This window comes from Epinephelus fuscoguttatus, linkage group LG20, assembly GCF_011397635.1.
Source record: "Epinephelus fuscoguttatus linkage group LG20, E.fuscoguttatus.final_Chr_v1".
NCBI lineage: Eukaryota > Metazoa > Chordata > Actinopteri > Perciformes > Serranidae > Epinephelus > Epinephelus fuscoguttatus.
Genome location: NC_064771.1, coordinates 14,809,139 through 14,824,404, shown reverse-complemented (window position 1 = coordinate 14,824,404; position 15,266 = coordinate 14,809,139). Strand labels below are relative to the sequence as shown.

At 41.6% G+C, this 15,266-nt stretch overlaps 1 protein-coding gene across 1 annotated transcript; it reads right to left on the bottom strand.

The window, feature by feature from the left end:
• Positions 1-7,599: 7,599 nt before the first annotated feature.
• nptx2b (neuronal pentraxin IIb) lies at positions 7,600-14,864 on the bottom strand. The gene is made up of 5 exons (XM_049562598.1): positions 14,059-14,864; positions 12,821-13,040; positions 12,113-12,357; positions 10,936-11,115; positions 7,600-8,964 (listed from the first exon to the last, which is right to left on the bottom strand). The coding sequence occupies exons 1-5, from the start codon at positions 14,497-14,499 to the stop codon at positions 8,734-8,736; spliced, it is 1,317 nt and encodes a 438-aa protein (XP_049418555.1). The 5' UTR covers positions 14,500-14,864; the 3' UTR covers positions 7,600-8,733.
• Between the last annotated feature and the right edge of the window lie 402 nt (positions 14,865-15,266).

Sequence of the window (15,266 nt, the reverse complement as noted above, 5' to 3'; positions counted from 1 at the left end):
AGGGGAACAACAGAGTCATGGATTCATCCTCTGAACAGCATGAATGTCTGTAAAAACTTTCATAAACTTCCATTCAGTAGTTGTTGAAATATTTCAGTCTGGATCACCCCTTTATCACAACACACTTTTCCCAAATGAAGATAATTAAGCCTTACTGGTGTAAACACATCATATTACATATTGCTCTATACATTAGCTGAGTACATGAGATACTTAGCGAGACATCATTTGGCACAAAGTAATATGTGCTAATTATTGACTAAGAAAATATCAGAGTGTTGAGAGAGAAAGAGTTGAATAAAATTTAACTAAAAAGGAGAAAATCCTTGAATCTTTCCAACCGTGCTGACGTTAGTCAGATTATTTTTATACCGCTGAGTACCTTGATGGTGTTTAATGACAGCTCGTCCTCTGTTTGAGATGTCACAACATTATTAATTGTGAGTTGTCTGATGAATGCCAGCTGTCAAAGACGCTGTGGAGAACTGCAGGTGCTTAGATGAATACCTACCACTTCAATCAGACGATCGACCTTGAGCTTAAACACTGCTATGGTTAAAGTGTGCAGCTTTCCACAGTTTTTTAGCAGAAGAACATTTAACGGACCTGGCTTTTAACTCTGTTACATTCACTCACATTTACTGAAGCTCTATTATGCATGAAAATGTGTGGTTGGGCAGTTTCTCAAAAATCATTCATAAAAGAATAAACCTAAAATAAATGCTGCATCTTCAATCACTGGTGGGTAGCTGTCAAAATAAAAATCAGACATGTAGAAGATGAAGATTCACTAAGAGATTTAAAGTTTCTGATGTGGCAGCTTGTTTCTCTGGATTGCTGTTTGGTTTAAAACAAGGTCCTTGGTGCAAGGACAATCTCTTATTACAGCCCAGTTGCCAGAGCAAAGTGTTGGCATTGTACATTTCTGCAAACCATGGATACATTACATTTGTACATTTCATATGCATCCTACCAACATTTCTGAAGTAATGCTGATCTGATTACATAAGCTGACTTTGTCACTGGGAGGTGGAGGGGATGGTGAATGGTGTGACACATAAGCTAGATGACTGCCGAGGTGCAGACCATCGTTTCAGACCAACAATAAAACCGTTGATGGCATTTCCAGCCTTGAGTGTGCCACCAAAACCAGGTATTTTAAGCCAAAACATGATCTTTTCCTAAACATAATAGTGTTTTTGGTGCCTGAACACAACCACACATTAACAGCAGTGTTGTTAAAACATAAAGAAATGTAAAGTTTTAACATATCCACTACTTAATAAAGTACAAATCCATGATTTGCAGAAACGTACAATGGCAACATTTATTCTGGTGGTTTGGCTGTAAATAACCTACATATAAATGCCCAGCTCCCCCAAGCACACCCTAAATGTACAACAGCTTGTGGGCATACCACTAAGCACAACAGGCTTAAAATTTATGAGCATAAATACAAAAAAAAATGTAAATTTAAGGTTTTGCGTGTGTTCCTGGTTTTGTATCAAACACTGACTAGGTGTTAATTTATCAGCTTTATCGGCCTGAGCAAAGCAGCTTAAGCTGATGTGGTGAACATGTTAGCAAATGGTTGCCCATTTACACGTACAGCAGATGCAGAGTAACATAGGCATTCATTCTGAGGCATGTTTGTTGCCATCTGATCAATGTAAGTCCAATAGTCACTCTCCTTTTAGCCCATTTTTGGCCTCCACCAGCTCCTTAAGGAAACGTGTGGCTCCTTAGCTAACTGCCCCACTATGGTTAGGTGCTGGTCAGACAGTGTGCTATAGTTTTATCACAGCTAATTCAGTGAAAACAGCTGCCTGCTGTGGCTAAAAGCAATGCTAAGTTGTGAGAGAACGAAAACATTGGGCCTCATTTATCAATATCTTCTTTAGTTTTTCCTAAATTTCAATAAAAGTCTATGTTATGACAACTAGTTTCATGATGTGTCAGCACAAAATGTGTGTAAGAATGATCTTGAGTGTGTGTAGATTACTGTTCTTAAAACAGGAACAAAGCGAAGAACAAATCCCAAATAAGAATACATTGGTGAACGTCAGAATCTTCTTAGAAACTGTGTAAGTGCATTTTAAGAGAAAATGTTGTTGTAAGAACGGTTGGTGAATGAGGCTGAATGTGAAGGTCTCTAGTCACTGGAAAAAAAGCCTGTAAATTTATTCAAAAGAACATAATTCTCCACTTCATTATATCTATTTTTATTCAATAACTTTCACCTGGGGTGGCACGGTGGTGTGGTGGTTAGCACTCTCGCCTCACAGCAAGAGGGTTGCCGGTTCGATCCCGGGCGTGGGAGCCCTTCTGTGCGGAGTTTGCATGTTCTCCCCGTGTCAGCGTGGGTTCTCTCCGGGCACTCCGGCTTCCTCCCACAGTCCAAAGACATGCAGATTGGGGACTAGGTTAACTCTAGTTAACTCTAAAATTGTCCGTAGATGTGAATGTGAGCGTGAATGGTTGTTTGTCTCTATGTGTCAGCCCTGTGATAGTCTGGCGACCTGTCCAGGGTGTACCCTGGCTCTCGCCCGATGTCAGCTGGGATAGGCTCCAGCCCCCCCGCGACCCTCAAGAGGATGAAGCGGTTAGAAGATGAATGAATGAATGAATGAACTTTCACCTGGTGGTCATGGAAGATTTGTACGCTGTTTTAGGTTCAAAGTGATTTGCTTGTAGTCTTTTCATCGTTTGTACTAAATCATCAACTTTACATCTTGCCACATTATAAATAAACCAACTATTAATCAACCAACCTTGTTTTATTCATTTATTCAGCTTTTACAGTCAGACATAAAACACAGGCTAATAAAGTATGCACAAGTACAGACTGGCCTTGGACATCTTCTTTTCCATCTCCATGTCCATTATTGATTGAATTCAGCTCTGCATAGCCAGATGGAGCCAGAGATTTTTATGTAATTGCTTTTTTTCTTTCTTTCATCCCACATAAAAGGCTACAACATACAGAGCATGCTGTGCCATTGGAAATGACATGTTGTGAAGAGAGGGACAAAGAAGTGTCTAACACTATGGCATGAACATTCAAGCAGCATAAATTGTGTGCCCGCACAAGGCCACCTGAAAAACATCCCTGTGTGAATTATACAAGTTAATCAGACGACTTTGCCCCGAGATCATAGTGTAAAGGCTGCAGCAACAAAACCCTAATCCTGTACATGGAGACTCATATCAGTCCAATGTCACGATTTCTTTGTCTTATATTATCCAGTATTATCCAGCAACCTCAACAACTACAAGTAAAGGTAATTTCAATTTAGCTTCCTTTTCAGTGAGCTTGGCATTTGACCCCTTTCTTAAGCAACATAATTAGGCCACTGTAAGCGTTGTGTTTAGCTACGTCATGAGTAACGTACAGTACAGGTCAAAAGTTTGGACACACCTTCTCATTCAATGCGTTTTCTTTATTTTCATGACTATTTACATTGTAGATTCTCACTGAAGGCATCAAAACTATGAATGAACACATGTGGAGTTATGTACTTAACAAAAAAAGGTGAAATAACTGAAAACATGTTTTATATTCTAGTTTCTTCAAAATAGCCACCCTTTGCTCTAATTACTGCTTTGCACACTCTTGGCATTCTCTCCATGAGCTTCAAGAGGTAGTCACCTGAAATGGTTTCCACTTCACAGGTGTGCCTTATCAGGGTTAATTAGTGGAATTTCTTGCTTTATCAATGGGGTTGGGACCATCAGTTGTGTTGTGCAGAAGTCAGGTTAATACACAGCCGACAGCCCTATTGGACAACTGTTAAAATTCATATTATGGCAAGAACCAATCAGCTAACTAAAGAAAAACGAGTGGCCATCATTACTTTAAGAAATGAAGGTCAGTCAGTCCGGAAAATTGCAAAAACTTTAAATGTGTCCCCAAGTGGAGTTGCAAAAACCATCAAGCGCTACAACGAAACTGGCACACATGAGGACCGACCCAGGAAAGGAAGACCAAGAGTCACCTCTGCTTCTGAGGATAAGTTCATTCGAGTCACCAGCCTCAGAAATCGCAAGTTAACAGCAGCTCAGATCAGTTCTAGCAGCAGACCCATCTCTAGAACAACTGTTAAGAGGAGACTGCGCGAATCAGGCCTTCATGGTCAAATAGCTGCTAGGAAACCACTGCTAAGGAGAGGCAACAAGCAGAAGAGATTTGTTTGGGCCAAGAAACACAAGGAATGGACATTAGACCCGTGGAAATCTGTGCTTTGGTCTGATGAGTCCAAATTTGAGATCTTTGGTTCCAACCGCCGTGTCTTTGTGAGACGCAGAAAAGGTGAACGGATGGATTCCACATGCCTGGTTCCCACTGTGAAGCATGGAGGAGGAGGTGTGATGGTGTGGGGGTGTTTTGCTGGTGACACTGTTGGGGATTTATTCAAAACTGAAGGCACACTGAACCAGCATGGCTACCACAGCATCCTGCAGCGACATGCCATCCCATCCGGTTGGCGTTTAGTTGGACGATCATTTATTTTTCAACAGGACAATGACCCCAAACACACCTCCAGGCTGTGTAAGGGCTATTTGACCAAGAAGGAGAGTGATGGAGTGCTGCGGCAGATGACCTGGCCTCCACAGTCACCGGACCTGAACCCAATCGAGAGGGTTTGGGGTGAGCTGGACCGCAGAGTGAAGGCAAAGGGGCCAACAAGTGCTAAACACCTCTGGGAACTCCTTCAAGACTGCTGGAAAACCATTTCAGGTGACTACCTCTTGAAGCTCATGGAGAGAATGCCAAGAGTGTGCAAAGCAGTAATCAGAGCAAAGGGTGGCTATTTTGAAGAAACTAGAATATAAAACATGTTTTCAGTTATTTCACCTTTTTTTGTTAAGTACATAACTCCACGTGTTCATTCATAGTTTTGATGCCTTCAGTGAGAATCTACAATGTAAATAGTCATGAAAATAAAGAAAACGCATTGAATGAGAAGGTGTGTCCAAACTTTTGGCCTGTACTGTAGGTCCTTTTTTTCTCATTAAATAGTCTCCCGTTTTAAAAAGATATTCAAAAGGAAATTGTTTAATTACTGTATGTATGTTTGGCCACGACAGTATTAGTCTTGCTAATATTATCTTAGCATAGAGAAAATGGAGCCATCAGGTGCTAATGTTAACATTAAGGTCGTGTTTACACCAAAAACAATCTGCTGAAAATGGAATTGTTTCTTATTTTCGTTTTGAAAAAAGTTCTGCGTTCAGATGACAATTGCCGTTCACACGGATCCGCAAAAATACAAAAAACGCTGAAGCATACGTGCCAGGCCAGTAGTCGGCAATTTAAGTGAAGTTAAATTAGTCCCAGAGCGCTAACCTCAATAATATTAAACAAGTAGAATTTGGAATAACAAGTATGCTAACTAATATTATACTCCATGGAAATAACATTAACACCTAACATTACATCCAAATTGTGATGGGGTTCGCTTAAAGCTACCCTTACCTTTCCTGTATTTCACACAGCACTTAAAAAATTTGAACATCCACAACTCCACCTCCCTCCAAAGGCCTACTCCCCCCTCCTCCATTACGTCCTCATTACATCTATGATAAACGTAGGCGTTGGCAAGGTAATGTTAGATACACGGAAGAGGAGAGCCAGTGTAACGTTACAACCAAGACTGTCAAACGCAATCCCAGAGTTTTCAAACTCCACCAGAGTCAGTGATGACTTATGAGTTTCAGAATAAGGTTACAGTGCTGTTAGATAGTAGCGTTAACATTACTAGTAAGTGGAAATGCAAAGAAAGATAACGTTAATGTTTCAGAGGCTACGCTACAGTAGGCTAACGTTAGCCATTAGCAACTGGATGCTGTGTTGTCATATAATGTTATATGTTATATTAGAAGCAAACAAAACATAACATTACCTGTCCTGCTCAGTCGAACGTAACCCTGGAGTTTTGAAACTTATCCGGGGTCAGTGATGACTGATGAGTTTTATGATATGACGTAAACGCTAACGTTAGATAGTACTGGTGACTGGCAACAAACAAGGAATAATACAGAGGCTCAGGCATTGGTCTGAGTTTTCGTAGAACCATATGAGAATGGAATAATTATGAGTTTTTATCTCTGGTGGAATTCACTTACATTTTAGTGTGCCATCAGCTTATTAATAGGATTTTAACCTAAACAAAGAAAAGCGTAAAATTTCCAGCTCAACCTTCTTTGGCTAATTAACAGTCTCAGACTTGACATAAAGTCATACAAGGTTATCATTACACTACGCTAACTAAGGCGTGTGGACAGTCAAAAAGTTAGCAGTCTGGAGTACACCATGTCAAGCATGTACCATTAAGGCTGACTCCTTACTGCAGGGGCCTTGGGTTCAAGTTCAGCCCACGGCCCTTTGCTGCAGGTCCCCCCCTGTCTCTCCCCTTTTGTATTTGTCCCTGTCTTTTAATAAAGCATGAAAAATAGTAAAACATATCTGAAAAAATTGGCATTCATGTGCGTGAGTCACACAAATTACCTATCTTGCATTCAAAATGATGATGTTTTGCTAAAAGGTGACGAGTTTGCACTCCTAATTAGTGGCAGCCCAAGAAATTTTTCATGAGGGTGGCCAGATGGGCCACTGAAAGTCTCTGGTTGGCACACATAAACCAAAAGCTGCAACTGAATTTCAGGAATTTAATTAAGCTGTTGAAGTATGTAGCCATCATTTCAGGGTGTTGCAACGTTGCGATCACAGCGGTTAATGCAAATTCAGCCAGTCACCATGAATTCTAAAGAACCTGCAATTTTGTTCAGTCACCACAATTTTACTGCAAATCTGACTATTTAAATGGATAATCTTTCATAGCACAGCAGCAAATGCACCAGGGGGGGCATTGGGACGCCACTGCTTTTGATTATCCCAAGACAAAGAGATGCATTTGACAGACATGGACCCACAACCTTCACTGCACATTTTATCTAATTGCTTGTTCAGTTTTGCTCAGATTCAGCAGCCCATATTGCGTTTAATGAGCTGCTTAAAGTATTTTATTTGGCTGGATTTTATTAGAGCTTATATATCCTTTAACAAACATGTAGTTTCAGCCCTACTTGAGGAGTTGTCAGAGCACTATGTGGTTGAAAAGAGCTGCCTTGTCAATGTGACGCCACCCCGACCTTTCAACCTCTCTCATCTGTTAAGTGTCGCTAATGCCACCCAGGACACCTGTTGTTGTTGTCTTGACCCAAGCCTTGAGCCTAAAGATCCCGCTCAGCCTGTGTAATTAACTCATGTCACTCCTGTGTCACCTCACCAGCTTAACCGATACTGCTGACATGAGGCAATGTGGTTTTAAACTGATGTAGATTTCCCACTAAACATGAACAATCACACATTAAGCGAATAATCAAACACCAGTTTTATGTAAATTGGACTACAGAAATCACTGATTAGCAGGAAACGACAGATAAAACACAGACATTTGCAAATTTATTTTGCAGCAGCATTTTTCTTTATTTTCCACATTTTCATTCGTTGGCAAAGCAAATGATTTTCAACACTTGGAAAACATGAAATGGCACTTTATTCTCCATACAAAGGCCACAAGACAAGACAGAGAATGCCTTATAGATGTGCTCAAAACAGACATGACATATAAAAACTCTATTTTTTCTGGACACAGAGACACATGGACACAATAGAAAATTACACTCTACATACAAATGATTAATGTACATTTAAAAAAAAAAAGCATTTTTGAGACTTTTAATCAGTCGAATCTGTTACATTTTCTGCCGGATGCTTTGTTAGACAATCCACTGCAACAATGGTACAAGTAAAAATATATCACAACATTAAAGCTATGAATATATTTCCAACATGATTTGTCATTTAAACAGGGTTTGTTCAAATGGGAAAAAGGCAAGGAAAAAAGCACTGTGATAGACTCATTAATATCACTGGTATGACTTACGTTTGCCAAGAATAAAGCTTCCCAACAAGGTCTAGTTTTAACTTATATCAAAGCTGGAAAACTCATTTAACAATAGTATTTCTACCAGAAAATTAAGCCTGTTGTATAATAATCCAATACCATCTTAAACACATAACAGATAAAGGGCCAAAATTGTACTTTTCCAGGTATCTTCCCCTTAAAAATGACTGAAAATGTCAGGATCGGATATGTGATTGATGCTGGCACTAAGCCCATTTCCTAGTTAAGGAATAGACATAACATTAGCCAGACCTGTAATCTTTCCTCACTCCCACACTGCACGCAACACCAACTCACATGTCAACGCCGAACTGTCAGCGACTCTGGACCTTGTAGTAGTAGCAGTACATGCATGCGTCTGTGCCAGACTAGAGTGGATTTTCATTACTTCAGAGCTTTCAGAGTGTGGAGGGAGGGGTGTGTGGGAGACTGTGTGGGGATGATGATGTATATTATGTCTTAGCACTGATACCTGAGGGGACCTTTTACCGTGGTGGTGGGTGTTTTGAAGGATTGAAGTACCTTAGTCATGGCGAAGACTGAAATGTTAGTACATTGCCCTCTGATCGCCAGTTGTAATAAAACAGACACCAGCCATCACATAAACTGTAAATATCTCTTTGTGCAAAGCAGATAAAATCAAGTTTTTACAACTCAGTGTTTAATGTAAAGTCCATAAACTGCCTCGCAGTAAGAGCAGACAATAAAATAATGCTGAGTGGATGAAAAAACCAGCTAATCTACACAGAGGCAGACATGAGTTTTAAGCATTGGGCAGTCGCTCCTGACACATCTCCAAAGGCCGCTTGAATGCTCCTCTCCCAAAAACTTCAACGTTGGTCGCTAGCCAGGAGATCACATTCCCAGGGATATAAGAACTGCAGTTAGCCATGGACTGGATCTCGACCGGCTTCAGGACACGGTCCCAAATATTTACCTGACTCAGCTCGCCCACGAAGGCCTGTCCGGCATCAAAGCGCCCGCCCACCACGTCCTGTAAGGGCCATAAACAGCAGGATGTGAATTTGAAAAGCATCAACGATATAATCAAAGGTGATCACCTCTATGAGATAGAGGAAGTAGTCTGTGGGACTATGGGTGGACCGGTCATTAAACGTTTGGGTTTAATGAGTCCTTTATTCCTTGCTTTGTTCAATGATGCAAATGTTGAAGCACCTAAAATGGTGCAACGTGTGTAAATGTCTAAATATCCGAGATGCCACTGACAGGATGGCCACTACAATGTTTGAATACCCCACTATGCACACTATGGCTGTATTTGGAATTACATGCTAACATACCACCTACAACGTACTTCCTACTACACACTCAATCTGTATGTATCGCATACTGTGGACTAAATGAACAATGGCTGATGAGAATGTCATTAGTATTCATAAATTTGGTCATAAACCAAAGTATTGGACTAACTACAATTTTGACCTGATGGCAAAGCTGCATAAAACCTCAGGGGATCATCAAAGCTCATCCTGAGGGGGCCATGAATGTCTGGACCAAATTTCATGGTAATCAATCCAACAGCTGTTCAGATATTGTTGTGGAAGTTTTTCTCTTAATAAAATACAAAGCATGAATTCACTGAGAGCATCTGTCTTTTCTGATTTTTTACTGCAATAAACAGAGTTTGTATTTGCAAATCCATGTCTCCCACCTTGTCAAACTGACAAAGGGAGCTACTGAAAGAGGTTCAGAAGAGGCACTTATACACAGAGGCATGTATCACGAACGTTGCTGACAGGTGTCCTTAAACACATAGTGTTTTGTCTGTGGATTCACAACATTATGTGTCTGAACTCCACGGCTTTGGTTACAATAACATTGGCTAGGAGGCTGAAGGTCGAATTCCACCACTGCTTCTTGTGATGCAACAGTTAAACACTTTCACACAGGAAGAACGAAAAGACAAGGTCTATAGGCGTAATAAAAGGCAGTGTGACTGTGACATAATCGCAAGTGCATATGATTTTAAACTGCCAATACAGGCATTTAAGTCAAAACAACAAATGTCAGCCTGACTGTGGCACTACAAAAACAGTCAGAGGATCACTAATATCATTAGGGCACATCATCTGGGAACCATGAATATCTGTACAACATTTGATGACAAGCAGTTTAATAGATGTTAAGATTTTTTACTTGATAACTGAAGAATTTAACTGGCTGTTGGTGCTAGATAAAAAGTCAGATCATCACCAAAGTCATTTGGATTCATCCTCTGGGGAGCATACTTGTCTGTACAAAATTTTAAGGCAATCAATCCAATAATTGTTGAGATATTTCAGTCTGAACCAAAGTGGTGGACTGGCAGACTGACATCACCACTCAGAGCTGGTACTGTGGCTAAAAACACAATTTATCATTCAATTGTGAAAACAAAAATCCATTAGATTTAATTTGAATTTGCTGCTTTTCACACTTTGCTGTCCGCCACGTAGCTACAAAATGTCCTCCTGATAAGAACAACCTTCAAACACTGATTTGATTTCCACAGAAGTTGACAGACTGATGCAGCTCACTCTGATATTTTTTAATAATGCACAGATTGGTCCCAAGGGAGACCTCAGCATCTGTGGGCGGTGACAGGCTTACCATTGTCCTGTTAATTGTGTTGCCATGATAACCTGTCACCATCTTATTACTGCTGCTTCAGGTCGGCTTCAATTTTCTTGTTTCCATCTGCGGTTTGCAAAGGCGCTCCGTAAATAACACTGCTTATTAACAGAACTACTTGACATTGTACTTGGAAGTGTCTGTCTTGTGATAATGTGAAAGTGCTGCACTAGGTAGTTGATGTTGCATTATTAGCGTTCTACTTTGTGTAAAAAATGAATATGGAAGAAAAGGCGTCGGTGATGTAATTCCAGGTAAGTGGCTGCTTTCTTTGACCATGACAAAAGAGTTAGAGTGATGGCATAGCTGTCAAACACATACTGCACTTCAGTACCTGCTCCTGCCCGAGGATGATGACCCCTCCGGGTTTGATGGGGTGCCAGGCCGCCAGGTTGTCGCCAGTTCCCAGCTTCTCTCCATCTTGGTAAGCGTCCCATTGGCCGTCCCGTGTGGTCCAGCAGATGCAAATGTGGTGCCACCTTCCATCACGTACCTCCAAGGGCAACTGGGCGACCTGTGGTCAAATACAATGTTAAGTTGTGGTTTGCTTACATATACATGGTTGCTGAAGGAAAACTGTACAAGCTGTAGTAAGAGATAGTTTGTGATGCTGAAGTTAAAGTTCCCCTCTAGAATTTTTTTTAAAGTAAATACTTTGCCATCATAAATATTTCGTGTACCATTGTTTTCCCACACAAAAGTTTAAAATAAAACTAATCAAAGGGGCTGGAAGCAGATCTTTTCTTTTTCCCGCACTGAAAAATGCAGGCCCCTGCTCATGCTAGGTGGGCCAGTAAAAGAGCAGTGTGTATCAAAATGGCTAGCGTCAGCGTTAGGAGACTTTAGAGAGATTCAGCCACACATGTTTGACCCTCAGTCAGATGCGTCTGTTGTGTGCCAAAATTAGCGACTAGCAGACGTATCAGAACTGCAAGTGTAGTTAGCATCTTTCATTTATTTGGATGGTTAGTTTGTTAGCTTGTAGGCTAACTGGCAGTGGCTGACACAACATTAGAGGTTGTAAAACATACAATAATATCTGCTACGAAGGGGTTTTTGGTAGATGGTGGAAGGAAGCTCCAGGGTCCGGTTTACACTCAAAAACTGCTCACTCTGTCATGTTTGATGTCAAAACGTTCAGCTACGCTAATGCTAACTCTGCTCTGTGCTGGAGGTTCCTGGTTTCTTTGTTGGTATTGTGTCAAAGTCTGTTTCCCCATAGATATATTTACCCTGTATTAGACAGTAATTTGCTTTCGTATTACGAAACTTAGCTAGTTTGTTTGGCGTATATTTCAATATTTTGAACAGACATCGCCCCCTTCAGTAGAGGAATGTGAAAACACTTCTCTAGTGACAAACTTTGCACAGATTCAAGTCAGTAAAGTCAAGGTCAGACATCTTAGGGGACATAAACTGAAGAAAAACACAATTTGAGTGGTGTAGGACATAAACATTTTATCATATAACCATAAAAGTTAAGTCAGTTTAGGAAACCATAAACTTCTTGCCTTGTCATTGATGAGCAGCTCTATTGGGTTGTTACCCCATTCGATCAGCACAATCTCATTCGCTTGGCCCGGCACGCCATAAGAGAAAGGCGTCCCTATGCCGGGACTGGCGCTGGACTTGATCCACATGCAGAGTGTGAAGGCGTACATCTCTGGCAGGCTCTTGGTGATGCGGCCGTACAGGTAGTTGGTCCTCTGGGGGAGGGACAGCTTAAACTGCTCTGGGGACTTGAAGTCTCCTCCTCCTGTAGTGACGCAGAGGTAGACAGAAGAGAAAGGGACAGGATGGGAGAGGTGTGCCGTTAGGTGTTTCCTTAAACCGTTAATCACTGCTACGGGGTGAAAGCAAGGGAACAACAGCCTCACTTCTGTTTCTGTTTGACACACAGACAGACGTGACGTAAAACCTCAACAAAGGACCCTTTTATATAAAAACTGTTCATGTCTGCCACCCCATCTCTGATTCATCAAACCCCCTCAACTCTTTTATTCCCCTGCGTGCCTTCCTCTGCCTCCTCTCCATTAGATGTACATCAGGTTGCATCCCTTATAGTCTCATACTATATGTTTTCCTTCTGAGCAATGCCGTTTTCAATTTACTCCTCCTCTCTACTACCCACCTGATTATCTCAAAACAATATCTCTCTTGATTTTATCTGTACACTTATGCTGATGTGAATTTAACAGTTGCCGAATGACATCTTTTACCTTTCTCCAGCTCACTGATCCTCTCTACCAGGGCGTTCAGTGTGCTCTCTGTCTTCAGCCTGTAGGCGGCTGTGGCATTGGACAGCATGCTCTTCTCCTCCTCCAGGTTGCTGACTTTCTTCAGGAGCTGCTTCTCCAACTCCCCAAGCCGACGCTGCAGCAGGTCGCGGAGTTCGCTGGGGAACGCAGCACCGGATATATTGGCCCGCAGCTGCTGTTGCTAGGGGAGGATGGACAGGACAACATGAGGAGGAAGTGCACAGAGATAGTCAAAGACATTGAGCCCCCTCGATCCCCCACTCCTGCAAGTGGTGACTTACATCACAGCTCTATGACGTACCTCTGTATGATGGATTGACAAGTCTCCTTATCTAGTTTCAGGACTGTATGAGGTTTTGGACAGTTTTCCAATCCTGTTTTATGAGAACTTTAATTTATACCTTTATGTAAGCGTGGCAAAAATCCGTCCCCAGCATTCTTTTTAAACTAGAACTATACCCATTTTCAAAACTCAAACATGCTATTCCCATGGTTTAAAACAGTGTAAAAAATAGTAAACAACTATCCAAATCAAAAAGCTGGAGTGCTGAAACTCAAATGATATCATAGGGTATAAAGTTTGAAGCTCCTCCATAAACATTGAACTGGGAAAGATGCACCCAGGGGACTGTTCTGAATATATGGGTACATTTTCTGTTTTACAAGTGAGTACACTACAATAGAATGAAGCCCATCTGGGTATAAAAAGAAAACAAACATTCTGTGGGTCCACAAAATCAGTCTCCCGTGGATTCAGACTTTATACTTCATGACACCATAAGTTTGACATTTGCTTCTCTGGTTTCTGGCTTTGACAAAGAGTAGCTCATGTTCACAGATATTGATTGAAAACTCCTAGGCTATGAAAATAACAGATTGGATTTTTTTTAATTTAGCTGGTGTTCCCCTTTAAAGCACTGCACTGGTCGGACGAGCATAATAAGACACATAACACACATGTCACATAATCGGCCGTGCGTGATAGGAAGTTTAAAGCTGTCCAATTAAACAATTAATCTGTTTGTCACGGATACTTCTGTTTGATCACCACAATACTTTACCTAATGATTCTCAGAAGAGCCAGTCTCCTACAGAGCAGTGAGTCGGCATGGTGTGGTAATCCTATAAATCCGCTCCGAGAATCAAACTGTGCTTTTACGCACGGATTTGGCACTGAGGGGCATTTGTTTCCGACTTACCTCCAAGTTCTCCAACCGGTCCTTGAGCCCTTGCATGGTCTTTCCCAGACTGTCAATGGTGTCATTTGGATCTCTGGGAACATCTCCCATCGTGTTTTGCTTTTCTTTGCCCCAGGGAGCCCCCTTTTCATACTTTCCCTCGTCGGTGGCTGAGGCGCAGAGGGACAGCTTGGTGGTTAGCTCGTTGATGGTGCCTATCTGTTTGGAAATCGTTTCTTTCTGCTGTAAAATTGTCTCTCGCAGCTGCATGACAGTATTTCTGAGCTCCTCTTCCTGGCTCCCGGCGTTTAGTTCGGGTAACAGTGTCACAGGGCAGCTGGCATCGCCGCTGAGGGGTATCGCCCTGCAGATGTATCGCTTTCCGTCGTCCACCTGGCTGCTCGGTGGTTGACCGCAGCTCAGGGCACACAAGCATAACAATCCATACAGGAGTAAAAACATACCGGCGGCGTTTACCGTAAAGCAAAGTCAAAGGGAAAGTAAAAAGCCAAACACTGAACCCCGAGCACTCTCTAACTAAACGCACTCCTAAGTTTGGTGCGTAAAACTTTACCCCACATAGGTATACCCAAAAACATCACGTATAACTATTTCTACAGAGTAGCGCCATCCTTGATGAGCAAAATGAAGAAATTCCGAGCAGAAAATCCGATCACCAGTGACTCGGTCAGTGTAAGCCCGCTTAATGTGGCTTGTGTTATTTCCGGCCAAACAGAGCGCGCAGTGTGGTGCTGATCGGACAGCTCCTCTTAGGAAAGAGGATTACCAAAAAAAGGTGTCTGTAGAGGCTCCCGGATTGGTTGTAGTAGGTTGACGTCACCAAGCAGCTGGGTCAGACATTTGTTGATTTATTTATTTGGAAAGTTAATTAAGCAACGAAGAGTGAGGAGTTAAGTATCTCATAACAGTTAAGCTGATGAGTGGGGGGTGCCATGCACCAGCACCGGAAAGGTGTGATCAATTTTTGTTGCATCTCAGTATGATTTCATGCCCCCATTTTGTTCTCATTTATGCTGATGTCCTCTGGTTCTCTGGTTTATTTATTGCCGCAGATAGCAGTTGTTAATTAAACATTGAATTCTAGTCAGAGTTAAAATGATCTCAATGTTCATGCGGCCAGCTCTCTTATCAAAATATGTTTGAACCAAATGAGGCTTGGGTAACAACCATCTTAGGGATGTGTGGGACAAATTTTATTTCATTCACTG

Excerpts from the sequence above, each read along its gene's own strand:
- nptx2b (XM_049562598.1), bottom strand. The coding sequence starts at position 14,499 with ATGTTTTTACTCCTGTATGGATTGTTATGCTTGTGTGCCCTGAGCTGC. Across the intron at positions 13,041-14,058 it reads ACCGGTTGGAGAACTTGGAG|CAACAGCAGCTGCGGGCCAA; the intron begins GTAAGTCGGAAA and ends ATCCTCCCCTAG. Across the intron at positions 12,358-12,820 it reads GATCAGTGAGCTGGAGAAAG|GAGGAGGAGACTTCAAGTCC; the intron begins GTAAAAGATGTC and ends GCGTCACTACAG.